This window comes from Eretmochelys imbricata, chromosome 3 (assembly GCF_965152235.1).
Source record: "Eretmochelys imbricata isolate rEreImb1 chromosome 3, rEreImb1.hap1, whole genome shotgun sequence".
Taxonomy (NCBI): Eukaryota; Metazoa; Chordata; order Testudines; family Cheloniidae; genus Eretmochelys; species Eretmochelys imbricata.
In genome coordinates, this window is record NC_135574.1 from 130,827,006 (window position 1) to 130,850,727 (window position 23,722).

Here is a 23,722-nt window from a genome sequence, read left to right on the forward strand (position 1 = left end):
CCTCCCCCACCCAAACTCCCTCCCAGAGCCTTCGGCAGGTGGGGGGCGGAGTTTTGGGCGGCACGGGGGACATTATCGGCCCACTGGGAGGATTTGAGGACTGGCACTGGCCCGAAGGTAAATTGAGTCTGAGACCCCTGCCCTATGGCTTATTTTCTATTGTTGAGACCACTCCATTTTAAAATGCTTCAAGCAGTGAGCCTAGGTTATTCCACAACTTAATAGGTCGTGAGGGCTTGAACTGGGAAGGAAAAAAATGTAGTGGTACTTTCCTCAAACTCCACCCCAAAGCAAGCTCTACCTACCTCAGACACTAAAATGAGACACCACTCAGAAGATTGTGAAGATATTCAAAATAAGCTCAGTTGTGCTCTGTTGGCTTTTTGCTTCTCCTCAATGGAGTTTTGATACTAGGCAGAGCCCAATTAAGACTATGCCTGTGCGATGAGCACTTTGCTGGAATAACCAAAGGGGTATACTATACCAGCAATCATACACTTCTACTGTGGATGCAGCTTGTATCAGCAAAACTGTGCTTTTGCTAGTATGACAGGTTTCAGAGTAGCAGCCATGTTAGTCTGTATTTGCAAAAAGAAAAGGAGGACTTGTGGCACCTTAGAGACTAATCAATTTATTTGAGCATAAGCTTTCGTGATGCATCGGATGCAGTGAGCTGTAGCTCACAAAAGCTTATGTTCAGATAAATTGGTTAGTCTCTAAGGTGCCACAAGTATTCCTTTTTGCTAGTATAGCATACTCTACACCCCTCCCAAGTGAAATAGGATATACCACAAAAAGTGTAGTTTTTCTGGTATAACTGAATGTAAAACTAGGGGCTTTTGCCAGCTTAGCTATTTTGGTAAGGGGTGTGATCTGTGACTAATTTAGCTGGTGCTGTCAAAAGTTTTCAGTGTAGACCTGACTTACATTTTAGGCAAATGCTTTAGGGTCTCCACTCACAGCATCATTGTTTCTTGTCTCCAGGGTTGCAAAAAAAAAAAAAAAAAAAAAAAAAATGGCTTGAAAACAATTACATTAAGTTCATAATGTTTTTTCCCCTGAGTCTGAAGGCACCCAGGAACAGCGCCCACTGAGCCAGAAAGGAAACTATAGCTCCACACTCAACCCCAGGGCAGGCTAGGCCCTCACTGCTCTAAGGAGGTAGAAAGGGGCTGGTTGAGGAGGACTTAGCTATCCCATTAGACTCTACAGGATCGGCTCTTACTTAGTGGGGCTCACTAGATGCCCTCCTGGGCTCCAGTCCTTCCCTTTGACCCCCACAGGGCAATTTTTTTTGATGGGGGGAAATGGTACTTTCCCAACTGCCACTCATTCATGGCACCAAACTGAGTTGTAGATTGTGCAGATCTTCATTTCATTGTTCCCCTCCTGTCTGACATGCATTGAACAGTAGTGAAATAGTCAACACTGTTGACATTTAAAGGCAAGGCATCTCAGTTACTATCTCAAAGAGGTCAATGGAGCAGCTTAAACCTCCCAGAGCAATTATTTCAGGTTGCCTGCAGACTCAGGCAGACATCACTGCATCCTTTACATGCTGTTCAAGTTGTAAAGGTTTTCATTGCAATCGTGAGGGCTAAAGGGTTTCGTTATTATTATTATTATTATTCCAGTGAAAGCTGAAATTCTGGAGAAGAGGTTGGCATTATTTTTTTTTAAAGCACTGGGTTGCTGACCTGGGCCCAATTCTATCCCTGGGACTAGCGTTAATGAAAGAGTATGTTAAAAGAGGGCTGATGGGGAGACACAAAGGAGGGGGGCTGTAGATTGTACCCCATGGCCCTGGAGGGACAGGGGCAGGTCAGGGAGGAGCCAGGCTGCCAGCTGTACTTCGCTTTTGTCTCCTGGGTGCATTGATCCGACTTTGAGCTCCAGCCCCCTCCGCTATCAAGCAGTATCAACTGCTAGTGCCCCTGGCTGCCCCTTCAGGCTCAGGGGCAGCCCCTGATCGGCAGCGGGGGGGCATCTGCCCGTGACCGTCGTCCAAGGACAGTCCCGCCTGTGACGGGGGGAGGAATGGGGGGATGCGCTGCTCCAGCCCGTACGGGGCCCAGTCGCCCCGACGCCCGCCGGGACAACAGTGTCTGCAGCCCCCATCACAGCCCTAGTGGGAGGGAAGCCCCGGCAGGGAGAACGTGCGGGGCCAGAGGCAGGTTGTAGCGTTCTCCCTCCGCCCTGTTCCACGGGGCCCCTTTGTGACGTAGATGGGGGGGAGGGAAGAGAGAGAGAGTGTGACGCTCTGCCTCCGCGGTGATTGGCCAGAGCAGGGCAGGGGCGGGCACAGAACGTCGCTGTTTGGGTTTAAACGTTCCAGCGGGAGGGGCGGGCCTAGGCGCTGTTTGCGGCGGGAGGTGGGGGCGGCGAAGCCGAGCGGGGTCTCTCGAGCGGGCTCCTGGGAGCGGCCCCGGCATGGTGCCCGCGCGGCCCCGCGTGAAGAGCGAGTACATGAAGCGCTTCAAGGAGCCCAAGTGGGAGTCGTGCGGCCCCTGCTACTGGGAGCTGCTGCGCTACCGCCTCAGCCGCCGCTTGCTGGAGCAGGCGCACCGGCCCTGGCTCTGGGACGGCTGGGAGCCGGGCAGCAGCGGGAGCAGCGCCGGCTCCCCCTCGCCCCCCAGCACCAGCCCCCCGGCCGCGCAGCAGCAGCAGGAGGCGGCAGAGCCAATCGCGTCCGGTCCCGGCGGCCGCAGCCGCGTTGGGGAGCCGGGAGTAGCGGGGAAGGCGAGCCTGGCGGAGCCCCTGAGCGCGGCGGGTAGGTAGCAGGCGGGGCCGGGGGCGGCGGGAGCCCGGCTCTGGAGGGGCCGCGCCCTGACTGCCCGTGGGCAGGTGCTCCCCGCCCGTGGTATCGGGCCGGGAGAGCCAGGGTGGGAAGCAGGTGTCAAACCGCCCGGCTCCCCCTCTCGGGCTGCTCCTGGGCGCGTCGGGCGGCCCCTGGGAAGCTGCCAGACTCTGCAGCTCCGTCGGCCATAGCAGCCTCCACTAGCGGGTTTCTGATTAAAATCCCCCATTGCTATCCCTGCTCTGGGTGGTGCAAGGAGAAGGCGCTTCCTGCCTTCCCTTGCTCCTAGCCTGGCTGATGTAAGACACGGGCCTTTCTGCTCGCCCGTGGGTGGGGGAGCGGAGAATCTGTTACACTGTCCCCTCCAGCCATGGTGGTCTCCGCTGTCGCTCACCGCTTTCCGCAGCAGGAGAATCATGTGATTCTTGACAGCTTGGCTGATGCCCGCAAGGCATCGCTGAAACTGATGAGGATCCGGGTCTCTTGTCACCCAAAGCAGCAAGCGCTTTCAGTGCCCCACGCAAAAGGTGCAAGGAGCAAGCAAACAAAAACCAAACAACCCCAACCCTCCTGTGAATTGGTGCCCATGAACGTGGTGATTTGGTGCCCAGAGCAGCTGCCCTGTGAAGGTTTTGTTAATTTCACTCTTCTTAAAGCTGTTCCTGGCTGGGGCCTGTTGGGAGGACTGTCTGTAGGCTCAGACAGATAATGCTGCTTTGGTTATGCTCAGTTCCCATTTGGAAGGCTTTTTTATGACCCACGTTTTTCCTTGTAAGGTTTAAATTCTACAAGAACTGCCTGTGTAGGTCTCCTTACTTGACATAACAACTTTCCTGCTTGCCAAGGGTGATGCACAAATAGGTGTGTTTTTTTTAAGCTCCCTGGCTCAAGCGATTTCTAGTTACTTGCAGCCTAGTAACTTATTGTTGGCTTGGAAGCAGTTGACTCCTACTTTCATAATTCAATACCCTTTTGTAAGGTTTCAATACCCTTTACCTGGCTAACCAAAGAACACACTGTACCAATTTTCCACACCTTCTTGCTGGCTTTTCCCCTTGCTTCTGAGTTCAATTAAATTATAATTCTTAAGGAGCTTGGACCAAGCTACCTCTGTGCCTGCCACTTGGTTCCCAACTCTCCTCCAAGACCCCTGTGTTAATGAACTGGAAGAACCCAGAATGAAGCCACTGGTAGCTGGAGACAAAGTATTTTAGGTGCTAGTCCATTACTGTAGAACAGTTTGCCAAAGATCAGATTGTATTCTAATCTTCCCACCTTCAGAGCCTGGTGCAGGAGCAGTGTTGAAGTTTATTCCTGATAACAGAGGTGGTGATTTGGGATGGAATGGGGAAGTGCAAGTATAAGTGACTGTACCCTAGGCTCTGGTCTGCTTGAGTCTTTTATTTTTCATTTTACCTTATTTTCAGTGTCCACATGCTACTGTGATATATTTAGAAAACTCCAAAATTAGAAATGTGGAGAGATTTTATTTAATATTGAGAATATTTTGGTTTGTGAAAACAATGAATCTTGGTGGTGTGGCACTGGAAATAATTCTTTAAAAAATCCTGTCTTTTTCCTTTGAGTCCTATCTATAATGAAGTATAGACAATCCTCTAGTTCATCCTTGCAATAATAAGACTACGAAAAACAAAAGCATGGGATGTTAAATTGCATTGTATTGTATGTTTGTAGCTCAGGGAATTATATAATTCCAGATTAAGTGAATGTCTGGTATGTTTCATAAACACAATAACCTTGGAAATTGAAGCGCTCTGTGCATCATATGGGCAGCACCTGTGCACATCTTCCTGCTCTGCCCTGTTGATGTGCCTTGCGTAACCCAGAGAGGCTATTTCTAGGGCAAGTGCAGCTGATTCTCATGCTCATTCATTGCTTATGTTCTGTCAAGACTGCCAACACAGGTGCTAGTTGTGATAACTGGTTGTCCACTACCAATTCTTGTCACCCAGCATTGTGTAGTAACTACTTTCAGTTATCCCTGAACTGTATTGTATTCTAGCTAGTCACACAAGTGCAAGTGTGATTTGTGCAGACACCATAGGGCCTAATCCTTGGGAGTTCCTGAGCACTAGAATCTCCCATTGCAGTGAATGGGTACCTGGCACCTACAATACAGTAACTCCTCACTTAAAGTCGTCCTGCTTAACGTTGTTTTGTTGCTGATCAATTAGGGAACATGCTTGTTTAAAGTTGTGCAATGCTCCCTTATGTCGTTTGGCAGCTGTCTGCTTTGTCCACTGCTTGCAGGAAGAGCAGCCCCTTGCAATAGCTGGTGGTGGATTGGAACCAGGGTGGACCAGCAGCCCCCCATCAGCTCCCTGTTCCCCTAAGTTCCCTGTGCGGCAGCTGCTCAGCAGGCTATCAGTTGCCAGCAGTTTAGCTGTCCCTCCCTCCACTGCCATGTGCTGCTCTTGCCCTCTGCCTTGGAGCTGCTCCCTGGAGCCTCCTGCTTGGGGTGTGGGTGGGGGGGGGTGGTGGTACTAATGTCAGAGTGTCCCCCTCCTCCCTGCTCCTGCACCCAGCTTATCCCATTTCCATAGAGCAGGGGTGGGGACAGGTCAGGGACCAGGCTCAGGACAGAGAGAGCTTCCTGATAGCAGCTTCTGTCTCAACTTGCTGATCTACTTAAAAAGGCAGTGTACTTAGAGTGGAGTCAGCGTAGTTAAAGGGGCAGTGCGCATCTCTTTCACATGGTGTGTGTCTCTCTCTGTCTGCCATGCTGTCTCCCCTCCCTTCATTCTGCTGCCTTATAGCTTGTGAGGCTACATTAACAACAATGGGTTAACTCTTGAGGGCTCAGCTGATTGCTAGTTCATAATTTAGCACTAAGGCACCTCCTGGGAAATATCCCACCCTCTGACTTCACCTCCTCAACCAAGCTTCACAATCATCGTCGCTGTGTACAGTATTAAATTGCTTAAAAATTATTGTGTGTATGTATGTGTCTTTTGTCTGGTGAAAATTTTTTCCCTGGAACCTAACTCCCCCTATTTACATGAATTCTTATGGGGAAATTGGATTCGTTTAACGTCATTTTGCTTAAAGTCACATTTTTCAGAAACATGACTACAATGTTAAGCGAGGAGTTACTGTGCCTCAAAGTCAGACTCTGACAGATCTACAATATAATAACATGTAAATTAAGTAAAAATATGAAACTCAAAATAGAAGATGTGATAAGCAGTCATACTATGTATATGGATGTATTAGGGCATCTATACTATTAAGTGCTTTGTGAGGCGAAACGCTTTAACCACAGAAGTTCCACGTATTCCTTTTAACACCACTTTTCTTGCAGCATTTTTTGTAAAGTGAATATGGTATTGAAGTACCAGGTACATTGATGACTGTAAATCACACACACACACACTGGAAGAAGCATAGAATCAGGGTTGGAAGGGACCTCGGGAGGTCATCTAGTCCAACCCCCTGCTCAAAGCAGGACCAATCCCCAGTTTTTGCCCCAGATCCCAAATGGCCCCCTCAAGGATTGAACTCACAACCCTGGATTTAGCAGGCAAATGCTCAAACCACTGAGCACGGGTTGTGATGACCCTGGCTAGTGGGAAACTGTAACTGCGGCATTTGTGGAGTATCTTTAAAGAAACAAACTCTTCTCCTGATTCACAGCTACTTATGTAAATTGTTGCTATGGTATCCATGTATCTTTATAATTACATAAGCAGGTTCTGTGGCAAAAAGCAGCAGCAAGGAAAGCTACATGCTAGTTACTGGAGTTCTGAGAACATTGTATCTTTAGAGTATCTCTATGCCACATACCACCATCAATGGTGTGTGCAGCTATGTGCTGTTGTGAAATCAGGCTGTGTTGACACTGCCGTGTGTACCTACGCATGACAGTAAAAGGCTCTGGTATGGGGAGGCAGTGAGGAAAAATTCTGGTAGAGGGGAGCTGCCAGAGCCTTACCCCGTGGCTGGAGCCTTTCCCTGTGGCAGGGAGCTGCTAGAGTTTTTCCCCACAGCAGGGGAGCGACAGAATAAGTACATATATGTAGATCTCCCTCGCTGATGTGGGTAACTGTCTACACTTTTTGGCCCTAGGGCCACATCAGGATTCTGAAACGGTATGGAGGGCCCAGTAGGGAAGGCTGTGCCTTCCCAAACAGCCTGGCCCCGCCCCCTCCCATTTCCCGCCCCCGACTGCTGCCCTCAGAACCTCTGACCCATCCAACCCTGCTCCTTGTCCCCTGACCACCCCCCCAATCCCACCCTCTATCCAACTCCCCCTGCTCCCTGTCTCCTGACCACACGTGTGCCACTTCCCCCCCCTGCAGAAATGCCGACTGCCCCCCAGGGCCTCCTGCCCCTTATCCAACCCTGCCTCCCTCTGCTTCCCACCCCCTAACCATGCTGCTCAGAGCGGCAGGACGGGCTTATTGGAAAGCCTGGGACGTGGGCGGGCACAAGCAGCACTACAGGCATGGTGGGCCAGAGCGCTGTCCACACAGCGGCATGGCTGTGGGGGAGAAGGAACAGCCGGGGAGGGGCCAGGGCTGGCCTCCCCGGCTGGGAGCTCAAATGCCAGGTAGGACGGTCCCATGGGCTGGATGTGGCCCGCGGGCCGTAGTTTTCCCACCTCTGATCTACACGATATCCAAGGGTTGCTTAGCCAGGACATGAATGCTTTGGCTACTTACACTAAGTGAATCTAAAATAGTGGCCACAACTTTCCATCATCAGACCAATCAGCCCCTTACAATCTGTGTTGAGGATGGTTCATTCCCTTTCCAGCCAGTTGACACTCATTTAGGAGTCAGATTGCACCATAGTCTAACATATCGTTCCCATCTAGAACACTTAAAGAAAAGCTCTCCTCCTGCACTGCCTTGATCCAGAAGCTAGCAGGAACGTCCTGGGGAGCAGAGGCAAATATTCTACAAACATCAGTCTTAGCGCTGATATTTGTTCCAATGGAATACTTTGCAGCAATGTAGTACAGAAGTTGGTATACACATCTTGTTAATTTAGAGGTGCACACAGCCCTACATTAACATCTAATTTATGTTTTGGGGAACTATATGAACCAACACTTTGAGATGCCATCACCTTAAAACTGCTTGGAGGGCTTTTGAGTGATGAAAACAACCTGTCACACACGAGGCTGACATGATGCAAATAAGCAACACACACTTCTCACAAGATGTGCCGGTTTCCAGAAAAACACACCCCTATGGTTCCTGCTAACTTGCCATGACTGACTACATGACATCCTTTTGTGGCAACTGTTCATGCACTCATGAGCCTTAGCAAGAGAATCTGAAACATAATTTTTTAAATGGGATTTTTAGCATCTCGATAAAGGCAGAATAAGTTGTTTGTGCGTGTTTTTTTTTTTTTTGTTTGTTTGTTTAAGGAAAAGTCCCTCTTCTCTGGTCATACTGTGAACGGTTATGCTGGGTATTTTCAAAGCACAAGGAGAGGAAAATTTATGAAGAGGTAGTATCTACACTTTCCAGTCACTTCTCTTGAACAATTTAATTAGAAGTGCTGTGTGGGTAGCTAAATATCAGCATTTTCTTTACTTAGCTCTTCCAAGCTTTGTGACTGACATCCACCCACACACTGCAGTTATATGATAGGGTCTTACAAGAAGATGTGCTTGTTTATCATGTACTATGCATTTCTCTTTTTTTATTTTTGTTTAAGAGCTAAGACTGCAACTTTATTCATTAGTTTAATTTTGTACTAAAAATCTTGTGCCTTTTTTTGTATGGCTATTGTGAGATTTGTGCATTGCTTGTGGTTAGCATTTCTTGTTCTAATTTAGGAATATTTCACTGTTGCAGCGACATTTATGGGGACTACTGCTTCTTCCTTCCTTGGTCCTTTTGTGTAGCAGTTTTTCCTGAAGAAATAAGTCCTATTTAGATTTCAGTGCTGGTTAGTGCATGTCTTACAACTTATCGCATAGAAAGTTGTCACACAGGCTTATGTTCATTTGGAAGGGAGCCGCTTAACACAAAAGTTGGAGTGCCAAATAAAGATTCCGTCCGCATGGCCTTTGTCAACTAACTTGAAAACTGTTTCTTTCCTTAACATGGTCTGCATCCACATTACACGTTCTATAGAATCATAGAAATGTGGGGCTGGAAGGGATCTCAGTCATTTAGTTCAGCCTCTTGTGCTGAGGCAGGATCAAGTATACCTAGACTATTTCTGACAGATGTTTGTCTAACCTGTTCATTAAAAACGCCAATGACTGGAATTCCACAACCTCCTTTAGAAGACTATTCCAATGTTTAACTTCCCTTCTAGTTATAAAGATTTTCCTAATAGCTAACCTAAATATCCCTTGCTGCAGATTAAGCCCATTACTACTTGTCTCAAGGGGGGAGGGATAGCTCAGTGGTTTGAGCATTGGCTTGCTTAAACCCAGGGTTGTGAGTTCAATCCTTGAGGGGGCCATTTAGGGATCTGGGGCAAAAATTGGGGATTGGTCCTGCTCTGAGCAGGGGGTTGGACTAGATTTCCTGACGTCCCTTCCAACCCTGATATTCTATGATTCTATCTTCAATGGAGATCAATTGATCAACAGCTGTTAGCGTATCTGAAGACTTATCAGGTCCTCACTCAGTTGTCTTCTCTCCAGATTAAATGTGCCCAGGTTTTAAACATTTCCTCATAGGTCAGGTTTTCTAAAGCCTTTATCACTTTTTTGCTAATCACCTCTGGACTCTCTCCAATTTTTCCATATCTATCTTAGTGTGGCCCCCAGAATTGGATACAGTACTCCAGTGCTAAGCAGGCAGCTACCTCCCATGTCTTACACACACACACACACACACCTGTTAGTACATCCCAGAATATAAACCACTTTAGCAACTGCACCACACTGACTCATTAGATACAGGTCATAAACAAGGTTCTGGTGTGGAGGTGTTGATGGCACTGATGGATACAGATTGATGGCTCACTTTTCATCCTCCTTAAAGAATCCCCTGTTGCCTCCTACAACATATGGATGTGTTAACATGAGGACTCGGTTTTATTAAGTGTAATTTTTACTGGTGCAGGTTCTTGTGCAGACAAGGCCTGTGCTGGAGAATTATTCAAATGCTGTGTAGCTGTACTGTGACCCAATTCACAGTCAAGTGGCTTAAAGAGGTGTTGACCTGATGATAGCACTGTGCTGGAGAAGAGGCAGGGAAGAATGACTGCTGTTGACTGTGGGAATTGCACTCTACAGACTCTGCATCCTATACTCCATGTGTATGGAGGATATTCTTTCTCTCACCCCTACCGTCTTGTAGTCTTCTATGCTGCCCTTTTATTTGTGAAGCTTTGCAGGCAAGTATATTACTGAATCTGTTTCTTCTTTTGGTAACTTTCTTAAACTCCCCCCCCCCCCCACCCCGTTGACTTCCCCAGTCCACTAGCTACTCCAACCTCAAGCTAGATGAATTTTCCCATTTCACATGGTGTTTAAAAGTGCTAAGAAATAGTAATAATCGGACACCATATGTTTGCATGTGCTATCCCACTTCCCAGGCAGTTCATCTCTATTGGCTACAGAATTTGTGTTCTTAGTTTTCATAGTGGGCAGATGGTGTCTTTGAAAAAGCTGGCAAGCTGTGGTGACAACCTATGGCCAAAACCACCAAGCCTAAAAATAACGTTGACTATTTCCTCTTACGTGACTGCCTTTTCCTGCACTAGCTAAGTACCCAAACTGTACTAGAGTTTACATGCTCAGTGAAATCATAAGCTTGCTTTTGAAAGTTGGGTCCAATAGGAGCTCTGTCTAAACTATGGTTGAAGGTAAAGAGATACCCATACACATTTTAAAACCAAAATACTCCATTAAATTTTCTGATCTCGATGAATTTTTTTTTATTGGCTTGCTCGCACCTCCTGATTTGAGGGTAGATCTCTGTGCATAGTGTTGGCATCTGGAGAACGGGAATGGAAGGCAAGCTCCCAGTCCGCTCTACAGCGCAAACCTGGCATAAGTTCATGAGTCTTGGGGTGAGGGATGTATGTGCCGCCCACCAGGTGCCATTGTGGAGTTTAAAACTGGATGCTTGGGGGTAGGGGGTTAGCTTGCATTTGGGCATAGAGACCACCAGCAGGATAGCAGTGCTTTGATTTACATTGTGATCACTGTGTCTTCATAACAGAAAAATGACTTTAAATAAAAGTAGAACTCGCAGAATAGTCTGTTCTAAGGTCCTTCCATAATCTCCTCTTGTGCCCTAATATTTTTGTCATTAACTTTTAAAACCGTTTGGCTTTTACTGTAAATTTCAAAGAAATTTTCATTATACATATTTGTTACTGGTCTGGGCAAAATGTAACAACTCAAGGCAGGGAGAACTACACAAAAGGATTTTTTGGGGGGGAGGGTTCATTTTCTGGGATGGAAATGGTTTTGTTTTCTTACAAGAAAGAGGGAAGCCTTCTGGCATTTGAGCAAACTTTCTAACAGTTAATTCATCTGTGTACTGTGAACCAGGGGTCTGTGTCACAGATAGAACCTTGAAAGGCCCTTCTTGAATGCACGTAGAACGCTCTTTGGAACCGTGCTGACCAGGCTGGGGAGAAATCCTAGTGTCCACTCAGGACGAGTATCGAACTGCTTTTCTAAAGTGTCACTTTTCCTTCCCACTGTGCATGGTCAACAGATGGCTAACATCAGGGACAACAGCAATGAGTTGGCAGTCTGAGTGGGGGATGTCTGAGAGGAAGTGGAGCACAATAAACAGCTGTGGAGGTGGAAGAATGAGGCAAACACTAGAGCAGAGCTGCCAATTAGAGTGGAGTATGATGGAGCAGTGCACACAGTTGGGCATGCTGGAGGCTGTGGCTCAGTTTGAATGTTCGTGATCTGATGGAGGTAGGGGAGAATGAGCATAGGCTTTCTAACTAAGCTCAGGTAATCTGAAGGCAAGGGATAGTCTAACTTTTCTTGCAAAGGCAGGTTGTGAAATAAAACTTGATTTTCAGGAGCAAGATGGCTTCTCTAACACTGAAGTCCTGCAGTGCTGGACAGTTGAATTTGCTGGCCATTCTTTTGATTCCATATTAAGTACACTTGTGTAAAATAATTTACTTAAAACGTCATCAGCAAAAAGAGAACAAACCCTCAAATACCTGGGGAAAAATATAACCCTGTTGACTTTTGGTGTTTTGAAAGGAATCTGCAGAAAGCAGTATTATAGGCTCTGCGCCAAGCATGGCACAGTGTGTTAAGTGGGACACTTACAGAAAGCTATTTTGGGAAGCGTTTTTTCCCATGGAAATATCAGCAGGATACAGTTGGCAAAAGTGTGTAATCAGGAAACACGAAAGCTTTCACATGAGGAAGCCCAAATTAAGCGTGAGGTCCTGTTTCACATACTCTGATCAAATCTGTCGCTATCTTCAGTGTGCCTGGTAGAGTTTAAATGCCATATGTCCACATATTTGTTAGCTACGTGAAAAAAGTTGCAAGAAGATGATGGAATAGGTAGGCTAGGGAGTCGGTGGAAATGCTGCTGATAGACTGAGTACCGAGACAGCCGTCAAGTGCTGCTAGGTGGCTTTGGTCACACGCTTATATTGAATGCACTTGTTTTAAGTATTTGATACTTGATGTCCAAAACTACAAAATGACTAGCATACTCCTTATGCCAGTCTGACACTGAGGGGAAGATGTTTTGTAGAAATGAGACTTAATGGGGGTGTATCTGCAGTCATGCAACTGTGGACTGTTCCTTTTTATCTTTCAATACAACTTCAAGAAGAGATTTTTTTTTTTAACTGTTGTTCAGGCATGTATATGTATGCAGTCTTTGTCGCTAAATGTTTTAAAGTCAAACTGCTTTCTTATTTTCTCCTTAGAGAAAGAAACAGAGGGAGACAACCAAGAAAAAGATGCAGAACAGACTTTGGTAAAAGAAACTGACAAATCAACCAGCCGTACAGGACAACATCCAAGTCGAAGTGCCTTGTCCAGTCAGAAAGATCGAAGATCAGCTAAAAGTCCTCAAAGGACAGATGCAGCAAAGGAGCATAAACATCCATTTGCTTTATATGGCTGGGGAGAAAAACGTACAGATACAGGGAGCCAGAAAACTCACAACGTCTGTGCTTCTGCTTCAGCACACGAAGTAAGCAAAACATTCAAATATTTTTTTTTACAGTTTAGTTTCCCCCCACCTCTATAGGGAAAGAGGAATAATACTGATTATCTATAAATAAAATTCACTATCCTCTTATTGTTACTAGTTACCAATGTTATCTTCTTTAACCTGCATCCAGGACTTCTTTGGGGCATTAGTGTCTTGAAAAGTTTTCCTCGCTTAGTTGTGCTATGCTATTTTGTCACTCTGTATTAGTCAGAAGGAATGACACTTTGGGAGTGGTGGGCTGGGAGACACTAGATTTGAAATACCTAAATTCTCTAGAGCTCCAGGCTTGAATCCTACAGGACTCACTTGGACTTATCTTTTCTAAGTTTAGGAAAATTGAGTTCTATGTAACGTGTTCTTTCAGTTAAACAGTAGGTGTCCCCTGCCCTATGAATGCAACGTTAAGGCTTAAGAAGCAAAAAATCAGTCACTTCCTAAAAATATTTGGGTGCCCACTTGCACATCCTGCAGGCCTGACTGTCAGGTAGTGTTAAGTACCCACCCTCTGAAACTCAGGTTGTTGAGGTGACAAACTGGGCATCTAAAAACACAGGCACCCAAAATCACTGATTGCTTTAGGAAAATCTTGCCCTAAGGACATCAGAATGGCTCTTCTAATAGATGCCTTTCCTTTCATTGGCTTTCACCTTTTGCCCCAGTGTGTAAATGCATACATTCTTTATATACATTTCAATTCAAACTCTAAGGTTGGAGTCATACCAATGGTTTGAGTGCACGGTACGTTTAAAGAATGTTAGAATTTAAAAAACTCCAGGAAATTCAGTTAAGGTTGCACTCTTCAAACAAGGAACACAACTTACCTTAATTCTACCCTGAAGAAAATCAAATTCACAATCAAGGCTTTATTTCAGTGATGACCACAAGAACTAAAATGCTTTGGTCTTAACTGTAGTGGTTGTGCCACTCTGTCATACAGTACATAATTTATAAACTTCTTCCTAGACAAATAATATAGTGAACGCACATCCCATCCCAACCCTCCCCTCCCTTCCCCTCTTCATTAAGGGCCTGCTCCTGTGAGATGCTGAAGATGGGGTCCTGTTATCTATGTAGATGCCAATTATCCAACTGTCATTGGACATGGTAATGTCTCATTATAGAACTTGGGTGGGGAGAGCAACTGCTTATGAAGAATCAAAGTCTCCTGTCTGAAGAATCCAAATGAACTTGGACCAATACTTTGCTTGAAAAATTAGTGATGGGACCAAACAGATTACTTCTACTGTAAGAAAACTAGTGAATAAATCTGTAGCTGGTTTTGGTTGGATCTAAGAATACTGCTGCAGCCTACCCGAGTGTAGACACAGCCTGTGCTGACAAGTTTTTATGCTGGTATGGGGACACCCCCACCCAAATGATGATAGCTATGCCAACAGAAACACGCTTCTGTCAGTACAGCTGTGTCTATACCGGGGCTTTTGTCTGCATATCTAGTCAATCAGGGGTGTGGTTTTTTCACACCCCCTGACTGACATAGATGTGCAGATAGAAGCTTTAAATGTCCCCTAATTTCTAAACTGCCAATCACTTTGAAAGGTTCCAGACTAAATGACCCCTTGGTGCAGCCTCTGATTAATGCATAGTTCTTTTTTTTTTTTCCAGTAGCGCTGAAATAAGACAAAGTGGATGAAATAAATGTACCCCCACGGTCTGAACTCCATAACTGAAAGTCGATCAGAAGTGGGCAGTTAGCAGCAAGTGTCCCAAAGCAAACAGACAGGTAGACAAGCTCAAGCCTAGAAATAAGTGGCTCAGCTATTGATGAGTGAATCCCTCTGCATCAGTCCCTTGGAAGCTGAGTAACGTTATGAAGTTGTAAATGTTGAACCTGCTAGTATTGCTGGATAGTAAAATATTATTATGTCTGAAGAACAACTCATTATTCCAAAATGGTGACACTTCTGACTGTTGTAACACACTATCTTACAGAATGGCTGACCTTGACCTTGTTTGGGCCTGAGCCCTTTATTCCTTGTTCACCCAAAACTCCTGCTCAAGTCAATGGGTGTTTTTTGGTGCACAAAGACTAGGCTTTACATCATCGTAGTATGTCAAGTCCTGATGTCCCATGACAGTGGACCAAGGGTATGGCTATGCTGCATAGCACACCTGGGTCTTTGGGACCCATTCTTTCCAAGCTCTCACGCAAATGTCCACATTGCATTGCTATGCGAGTCTCTCAGGCATGCTGATGCATCCACACTGCATACAGAGACCAGAGTCAGACATTGAGGTTTCTGGGGCATATCCCAGGTTTCTCAGCACCCTAGGTAGCTATAGACACTCTAGGGCTTGGGTCATTATGTATTGCAGGAGAACGTCTCTGCCCATCCTGTGGAACTTGACTGGAGCCTACCAATGCATTCAGGCAAGCCATTTGAGTCTGCAACTTGGATCCAGCACTGGAGGAAGACCTTCTCCAGCTCACACTCTCTCCTATTTTGGGAATTGGGCAGAGTATCTGAGATACACTGATGGATGTTTTGGCAGCGGTAATTGTCCTACTGATGGCATCTCTTGGCAGAGGGTCACAGATATGGCAGCTGCAACCTGACTGAAGCTGCTCATGCCTATTGTCATAGTCGCAGATTACCCATATGTAGGCTGATCCTTCTGGAGCAGGACTACAAGCACGGATTGGTGGGATCACATCATGCAGACCTGGGATGACTAGCTTTTCTTCCAGAACTCTTCATGAAAAAGCAGATGTTTCTGAAGGCTTATGATCAAACAGCTGCAAGTGGGTAGTGGTTTGTGCAGCTGCATAATCTCTCTACATACAAGGCCTTTATGTACAGTCATGTTGCCTTTTAATTAGGTGTAACTATTGCCACTTAGATCTGCTGGGATATGGTATCACTTTGTTCTTGAATACATGTGTTCCAGAACCATAGTTCCACAGGTTTTTGGGATGGGGAGGAGGCTGACTATGACCAATGCCACTGAAAATAGGTGCAAATGTGTATTTTATTGCATAGCAGCCTGCATGATCCCCCAAATCAACTTTTTGGAAGTCCACATATTAATCATTCTTAATATAAAAAAAGGCTTGCTTGTTTTTTCTCTTCTACAGCATGTTCCTTAGTCTATCCTGTAGAATGTAGAACCTTATTAGGCTAATCTTGGGGTACTCATGGATGCTGGCCAAATTATGGAGATGCTGGTTGTGAGTCCCTAGTTAAGGTTGAGTTCTGTTTTGCTCTTACACTGAGATTATCTTTGATTTGTGAAAAATGCTCTGAGCCTATAGCACTCAAGTACACCATGACATTCTTTTAAAATGTACAAGGAAATCAGTTAGTTTGAGTTTTAAAATTAACTACAGCAAAAATTTCTTAGGACCCACTGTTAGTCTTTCTTTTTTCCTGAATGATGTTAAGAATGGAATAACATTCTTAATTTTCCATATAGTTAAAGCTCATGGAAATCTTGTGCATAATTATATTTGAAGAAATTAGGCTGTAATTAAGCTACATTTAATTACCGTATCTAACTGTTATGATTCTACAGGGTCAGTTCAACAGCTCAAGGGACTCTGAAGTGGGGCCGTTCACACTGGCCGCAACTCAAGCCAACCGTCAGCCTTACTCTACAGTTTACTTGCATGCGATCATTCTATTGATTGTATTGACTCATTAGTATGAGGGAGACTTGACACCTCCTCCTTCAAGGTTCTCCAACAGCCTACTAACTTGGGCGTCAGTGTTTGAAAGGTTCCCTAGGGCTCTGCTATGCACAGAAGGAGCACTGTTGGGATAACTGAGGAAGGAGTGCAGGTCCAGATGTTGGGACTTGGGGGCTCGCTCCCATTTCTCTCACTTAGATACTTTTGGTCTCCCAAACACTGCCCTTTAAACCAATATGTCAGTTGCAAACTAAGGATCAATTTTGTAAGTACAGTATGCTTTGAATGTTAAGGACTGCTGTGGTGTACTGGTGAAGCTGCCCTTAAGTTAAAATAAAAAATAAGCTTGTTAATTCATCTTCAGATCAATAGAAATATCTTATGATTGCATTCTTTTGGGTTTTGGTGTTTACCAAATTTTTAAAAACCAAAATTTCCAAAAGGAAGGGGAAAATTAAGTTAGAGACGTACTCGACTGTAACTGTATTTTAAGGGTAAAATAAAATTACAGGGGTGTTGTAATTCTTAAAAAAACAAGCACTGCAAATGCAGGAAATTCAGTTAGGATTACGCGTCACAGATTCAAACATGTTAAGGTATGGAAATGCAAACTCAAGGCTACCAAGCAACCTCAACTCTAACTTGGAGTGAAATCATGAAGGGAGGAAAAAGAGTGAGGGTGAAAATCCCAATTGTTTTGTAAAGTTCAGTTTAATCTAATCTGAGACCACAAACACTAAAATACCTCCCTTTTGTGATTAGTGGCAGCAACATATTTACCCCAGGCTGTTCTATAATCTCTTTGGAATCCTGTAGTAATGGGGAATCAAATTGTTCCCTTGTTGGCTTGGGGAGTGAAGGTTGAGGATAAATTTTTAAACAACTTTGTTTTCTTGAATAAAAATTAGACTTCTTACTTTTTCCACAAAATTGACTGTAATTCTAAATTCTTGATAGATTCATGAGTCTGCACTACGAGCAAAGACCCGAAGGCAAGTGGAGAAAAGGAAATTGTCTCAAAGGCGAGTGCACTCTACAGATGTGGATCGAACCTGGAGAGTAAAGCCTTCCCCGCCAGATAATCCCTGGATGACAGAGTACATGAGATGCTACTCGGCAAGAGCTCGGTGAATCAAACCTTGCTTGGACATCTCTCAAATATTTATATTAAATCAGGACATTGGTGCAAACTACTTATGCAAGGTTTTTATAGGGGGTTTCCAGCAGTCTGTTACAATGTTTGTTTGTATTTTGGCTACCTACCTCATCAGTAGAGCGTAGAGCTGGAGCCATAACATTTGAAGATGTTTTTAAATATAGTTCCTTAAATTTTTAAATATTTCTCCTTTTCTGAAGTCTTTTTAAGAGGCATGTCAATGAACCTTTTGAGACAATTTCAAAATCCTGAAAGTCTAAGTGAATTTTTACAAAATCTTTTATAGAATTGGTTCATTTCACAAACTTTCAACTGCCCCTATAAAAAGACCCCCCCCCTTTTTTTGACTCCCAAATCATGTGATCATAGTGATGTGTTGGAAACCTTTCGTAGGGTGTGATGTATGTGCCATTGCATTATTTAAAATACTTGATTCAACATGTCCAAAATACCATTTAGACTCCTATATCTAACCTGGAAGCTAGTGGCTCTGGTACACAATAATCTGAGACCCAATGAATACTGGGCTCATGAAAACAGCTGTTAGGGATTGTCTATTATATAGTGGAGACTTTTTTTAAATACTTGATATTTGTCTAAACTTTCAGTAATTAGTGAATCATGCAGATATTCTTCAATTGAGTTTCATTGCTGTTTTTTAAAATGTCAGTGGAATAGATTAATATGATCTAGTTATTGTGGTGACTTATTTTCCAAGTGAGAAGTCACAGGATTAATTTGCGATTACTGTGACTATTACACCAAATGATGGATGTTGACAATCATTATCTGATGGCTGTTGGTCAATAGACAGTTGCTTGCTGTACCAGTCTTGACCTGATACCATCATACTGAGTTAGTAAAAACACCCATTTTGTGCTTAATTATTTCAATACCAGCCTCTCAATGAAGACTGTATATATTTCAAAATACACTTCATTGACCAGACACCAGCCGATTCATTAGTCTTGTTTATTTTTAACGTTTGTATCTGGAGAGTGGAGAGAGTATTTCACTGGTATGCATTCCATTTGGTTTAGTATGGTTAATAATACTTTGAGGTTTTAGATTTGCAGAACAATTTTGATAAACATTTGCAAATGAAGTTTTCATGGGGTCATATCTGTCCTGGAGGCGCATTCGTAACTCCCTACCAAGGGGAAAGGAAAACAAACCCCTTAGTAACTGGAGACTAATGAAATCTCTTGACTATTTTTACTTGGTGGATCTGTTTTTTGTACAATGTAGGACTGCCAGTAATTGAGGTTGGCTCCTCAATTTGTTTCTTTACTCAGTTGTTCTAAATGGAATTTTTAGTTTTGTAGTAAATGTGAGCTTAAACAGATCCTTGCAATAGTTGCACGCTTTTTGAGATCTTTTTGCAGTGCGGTGGTGGTAATGTAATAGTTCTGAGGTTCATTCTTTTACAGGCTGCTTTGGAATCACTGACCGCTTTTGACATAGCTTGATCACACTTAACATTTCAGATTGTTTTAAACAAAACTTTTAAAATCTGTTATGAGAAATGTTATGCCCCTATTATTGGAAGTGTTGTAACTGTGTGCTTAATGCATTTGAGCAGTCTGCTTAACTTCACTGTAGTGAAATGCAGAAAGTAAAGTAAACAAATGGCAATAAGTAAACTGGAATCCAAAAATCTAAGGTTAGTAGTAATATAGGAGTTGGTGTGACTCAGTCTAGAATAGTCAGGCTTTCCTCAATGAAAGGCTGGCTGAAACTAGCCAAATTGAAAGCCATGCTTGCTCAGTGATATTTAAGTTTAAATGGTTACTATTAGGCTAAATAATATTTTGAAAGTTGTATGTCACTGAGGCCAGAGATAATTAAAACTAACTTATTAAATCCTCCTGTATTTTAATAACACTAAGACATGGCCTCATTTTCTGGCTTTAAAAACTTTTCACTTTCAATAGAATTACAAAAAGGAATCAAAACACCTAATAGATTTTATACAACTTTCTAAAAGCCTAGCCTTCTAAAACTAGTCACTAAAGGGTTTTTAATAGACGGACCATTTGCTTAAATTGAAAATATTCTGTAACTTTATTTGTGGCCAGTAACATTGACTAAAATTGAGCTGCTTAGTAGATCTCCCTTCCTCCAGATCAGTGCGCAGTACTGAGGCCATCCTAGTCCACTGCATGTCAAATTTTTAACTTAACTTGACATCTTTCCACTATCTGGGGCCTAGTTTACTTTCCCTCAAGATACATCTGCTGAAAACATGGTCTAGTTCCAAATGCCCTCTTCTGTTCTCAGAGTTAATTTATCTCCCCGCAGACAGCAGCACAGAAGCTCCAATAGCCCTATACTAACAACTGCATTGGATAAACAAAAGTGGTGGTGACCGTTTCTCCACTGCCTTCTCTAAAAACTGCTTTTCCTCAGAACATTGGGTGCATCTCTGGCTTTGCTGGAATATTCTGAAGTACCTAATGTTTAGTCTTTTTGTTCCATACTTTCAGGGCAGATATCAAATCAGCCAAACTACTGCCTTGGTCTTCCAGTATTTAAAGATTCAGTAGATTTGTTTAAATATCCTATATAAGGTTTATGCCCTACCTAAGCTACAGCATCAGTTTCTCTTCGTTGACTTTTTTTTTAAAAGGGGTTGTTCTGTTTTCACCCTCTGGCCAAGTTCGTTTTGACAGGAACAGCTGTTGGCTAACTTGCTAAAAGGCAGTAGTGTCACAAAATCAGGTCGTATGCCTGTCAGTTGGATGGTTCTGCAGTACAAGGCTGTGGCTAAAAACGGCACTGAATTATGTGCATCGACTGACTTTTTTGGTAACTCAGGTAAAGCCTGAGTTGAGAGGCAGGTTTTTCCTGAAGACTTTTTTTTTAATTGGGAAAGCTGCTGATCCTTCTCTGACTCTTCAAGATAACCTTTTGAAAATAAACACATCAGTCACAACACTTGCGGCCTGCATTAGAGATGGATTCGCTGAAGCACTCTCTCTTAGATGAGAAACTTAAAAACATCTAGCTAGACTAAATGTCCCAACCCTCTGTTTAGAGGAGACAGAAGCTTGTCTTGCACTGAGTTGATTTTAAAGAAAAAGTAAATCTACCAGCTTAATGAACCCTCGTTTTGAAGACAAGACTTGTGTTTATTATACTCTTTGGTAAATATTTCATAGTATTTTTGCTAAGTCTTCACTAAAACTCTGAAGGGTGTCCCTTCATTCACCAGATACTTAACAGCATTATGTGACACTCAATAGATTTCACTAATACAATGCTGCAGTTTGTCAACTTCACAAGTTCTATGAAGACTAGTTTGGTGTACTTTGTGTACAGTGTTGCAATGAAAACTGTAAAAGAATGCCTTTGTACAATAGAGTAGCATGCTTGTGTTGAATCATGCTGTCACATCTTCCTTGCATCCTGTAATTATCTAAATTTCAGTGTAACAAATATCCAAGTTTAAGATGCTGAAAGGGACATTGTCTAGCTGTAGAGCCAAATTTGACTTATAATGAACAGTCTTGTATTCCTAGTAACTTGTTTTGATCCACTTTAATTGAGGCAGCAGCTGTACACCATCCAATTTTTCATCCTGGCAAAAGTACATCTGTCTTTAAATATATAAATTTTATAATGTAATGCACCAGCATTGAAAGTCTCTCTGAGTTGGACAAATGGTTATAGTGACCACAAGTTGTTAATCTGAGGATCTACGTGCAATGAATTGTTGGTTTCAGTCCATTCCTAGATCACTCAGCAGCAAAGCCATAAATGGAGCCTGACCCTCAACTCTACAGTTAGCTCCTCTAAAAATAGGGGTAGAAGGAGGGAAAGCTGCCTCATGCTGTTTTGTTAGCTTTTGTGAGCACTGAATTCACTTTAAGAACTATGGGGAAAATACCATCTAAGCTTGAAGCAATATGTGACTTTTTTAGAATGTTTTTAAACAGTATTTTGTTTTTAGAGCTTCTGTATTTGTATTTAACACTATGTCAACTTGTACATGTGAATAAAACTGAGTGATTGTTAACTGGCTTAGACTCTGATTTTAAACAGTGTAAAAGCCGTGTTAGTCTGTATTCGCAAAAAGAAAAGGAGTACTTGTGGCACCTTAGAGACTAACCAATTTATCTGAGCATAAGCTTTCGTGAGCTACAGCTTACTTCATCAGATGTATACTGTGGAAAGTGTAGAAGATCTTTTTATATACACACAAAGCATGAAAAAATACCTCCTCCCACCCCACTCTCCTGCTGGTAATAGCTTATCTAAAGTGATCACTCTCCTTACAATGTGTATGATAATCAAGTTGGGCCATTTCCAGCACAAATCCAGGGTTTAACAAGAACATCTGGGGGGGGGGGTAGGAAAAAACAAGGGGAAATAGGTTACCTTGCATAATGACTTAGCCACTCCCAGTCTCTATTCAAGCCTAAGTAAATTGTATCATTTTGCAAATGAATTCCAATTCAACAGTTTCTCACTGGAGTCTGGATTTGAAGTTTTTTTTGTTGTAATATAGCAACTTTCATGTCTGTAATCACGTGACCAGAGAGATTGAAGTCTTCTGACTGGTTTATGAATGTTAAAATTCTTGACATCTGATTTGTGTCCATTTATTCTTTTATGTAGAGACTGTCCAGTCTGACCAATGTACATGGCAGAGGGGCATTGCTGGCACATGATGGCATATATCACATTGGTGGATGTGCAGGTGAACGAGCCTCTGATAGTGTGGCTGATGTTATTAGGCCCTTCGATGGTGTCCCCTGAATAGATATGTGGGCACAGTTGGCAACGGGCTTTGTTGCAAGGATAGGTTCCTGGGTTAGTGGTTCTGTTGTGTGGTATGTGGTTGCTGGTGAGTATTTGCTTCAGGTTGGGGGGCTGTCTGTAGGCAGGGAAAGGCCTGTCTCCCCAGATTTGTGAGAGTGTTGGATCATCCTTCAGGATAGGTTGTAGATCCTTAATAATACATTGGAGGGGTTTTAGTTGGGGGCTGAAGGTGACGGCTAGTGGCGTTCTGTTATTTTCTTTGTTAGGCCTGTCCTGTAGTAGGTCACAACAATGGTTCCCTCAACCCACCCAGCAATATTGTTAACCTATCCAACTATACTCTCAGTGCAGCAGAAGCAGCTGTCCTATCTCGGGGCCTCTCCTTCTGCCCCTCCACCCCCATGAACATGATACAGTTCTGTGGTGACCTAGAATCCTATTTTCGACTTCTCCGACTCAAGGAATATTTCCAACATACCTCTGAACAACATACTAATCCACAGAGACCTCCTTACCAACACTACAAAAAGAGGGATTCTAGGTGGACTCCTCCTAAAGGTCGAAACAGCATAGAGTGCTTCCGCTCATGTGCACGGGCTAAAATTGTGGAAAAGCAGCATCACTTGCCCCACAACCTCAGCTGTGCGGAACACAATGCCATCCACAGCCTCAGAAACAACTCTGACATCATAATCAAAAAGGCTGACAAAGGAGGTGCTGTTGTCATCATGAATAGGTCGGAATATGAACAAGAGGCTGCTCGGCAGCTCTCCAACACGAGTTTCTACAAGCCATTACCCTCTGATCCCACTGAGAGTTACCAAAAGAAACTACAGCATTTGCTCAAGAAACTCCCTGAAAAAGCACAAGATCAAATCTACACAGACACACCCCTGGAACCCCAACCTGGGATATTCTATCTACTACCTGAGATCCATAAACCTGGAAATCCTGGGTGCCCCATCATCTCAGGCACCCTGACAGCAGGATTGTCTAGTTATGTAGACTCCCTCCTCAGGCCCTATGCTACCAGCACTCCCAGCTACCTTTGAGACACCACTGACTTCCTGAGGAAACTACAATCCATCGGTGATCTTCCTGATAACACCATCCTGGCCACTATGGATGTAGAAGCCCTCTACACCAACGTTCCACACAAAGATGGACTACAAGTTGTCAAGAACACTATCCCCGATAATGTCACG

At 43.8% G+C, this 23,722-nt stretch overlaps 1 protein-coding gene across 1 annotated transcript; it reads left to right on the top strand.

Moving 5' to 3' along the window:
* Positions 1-2,372: 2,372 nt before the first annotated feature.
* On the top strand, positions 2,373-21,771 carry CCSAP (centriole, cilia and spindle associated protein). The gene is made up of 3 exons (XM_077813398.1): positions 2,373-2,770; positions 12,662-12,930; positions 17,555-21,771. Exons 1-3 carry the CDS (start codon positions 2,431-2,433, stop codon positions 17,726-17,728), a joined length of 783 nt encoding a protein of 260 aa, XP_077669524.1. The 5' UTR covers positions 2,373-2,430; the 3' UTR covers positions 17,729-21,771.
* Positions 21,772-23,722: the final 1,951 nt, after the last annotated feature.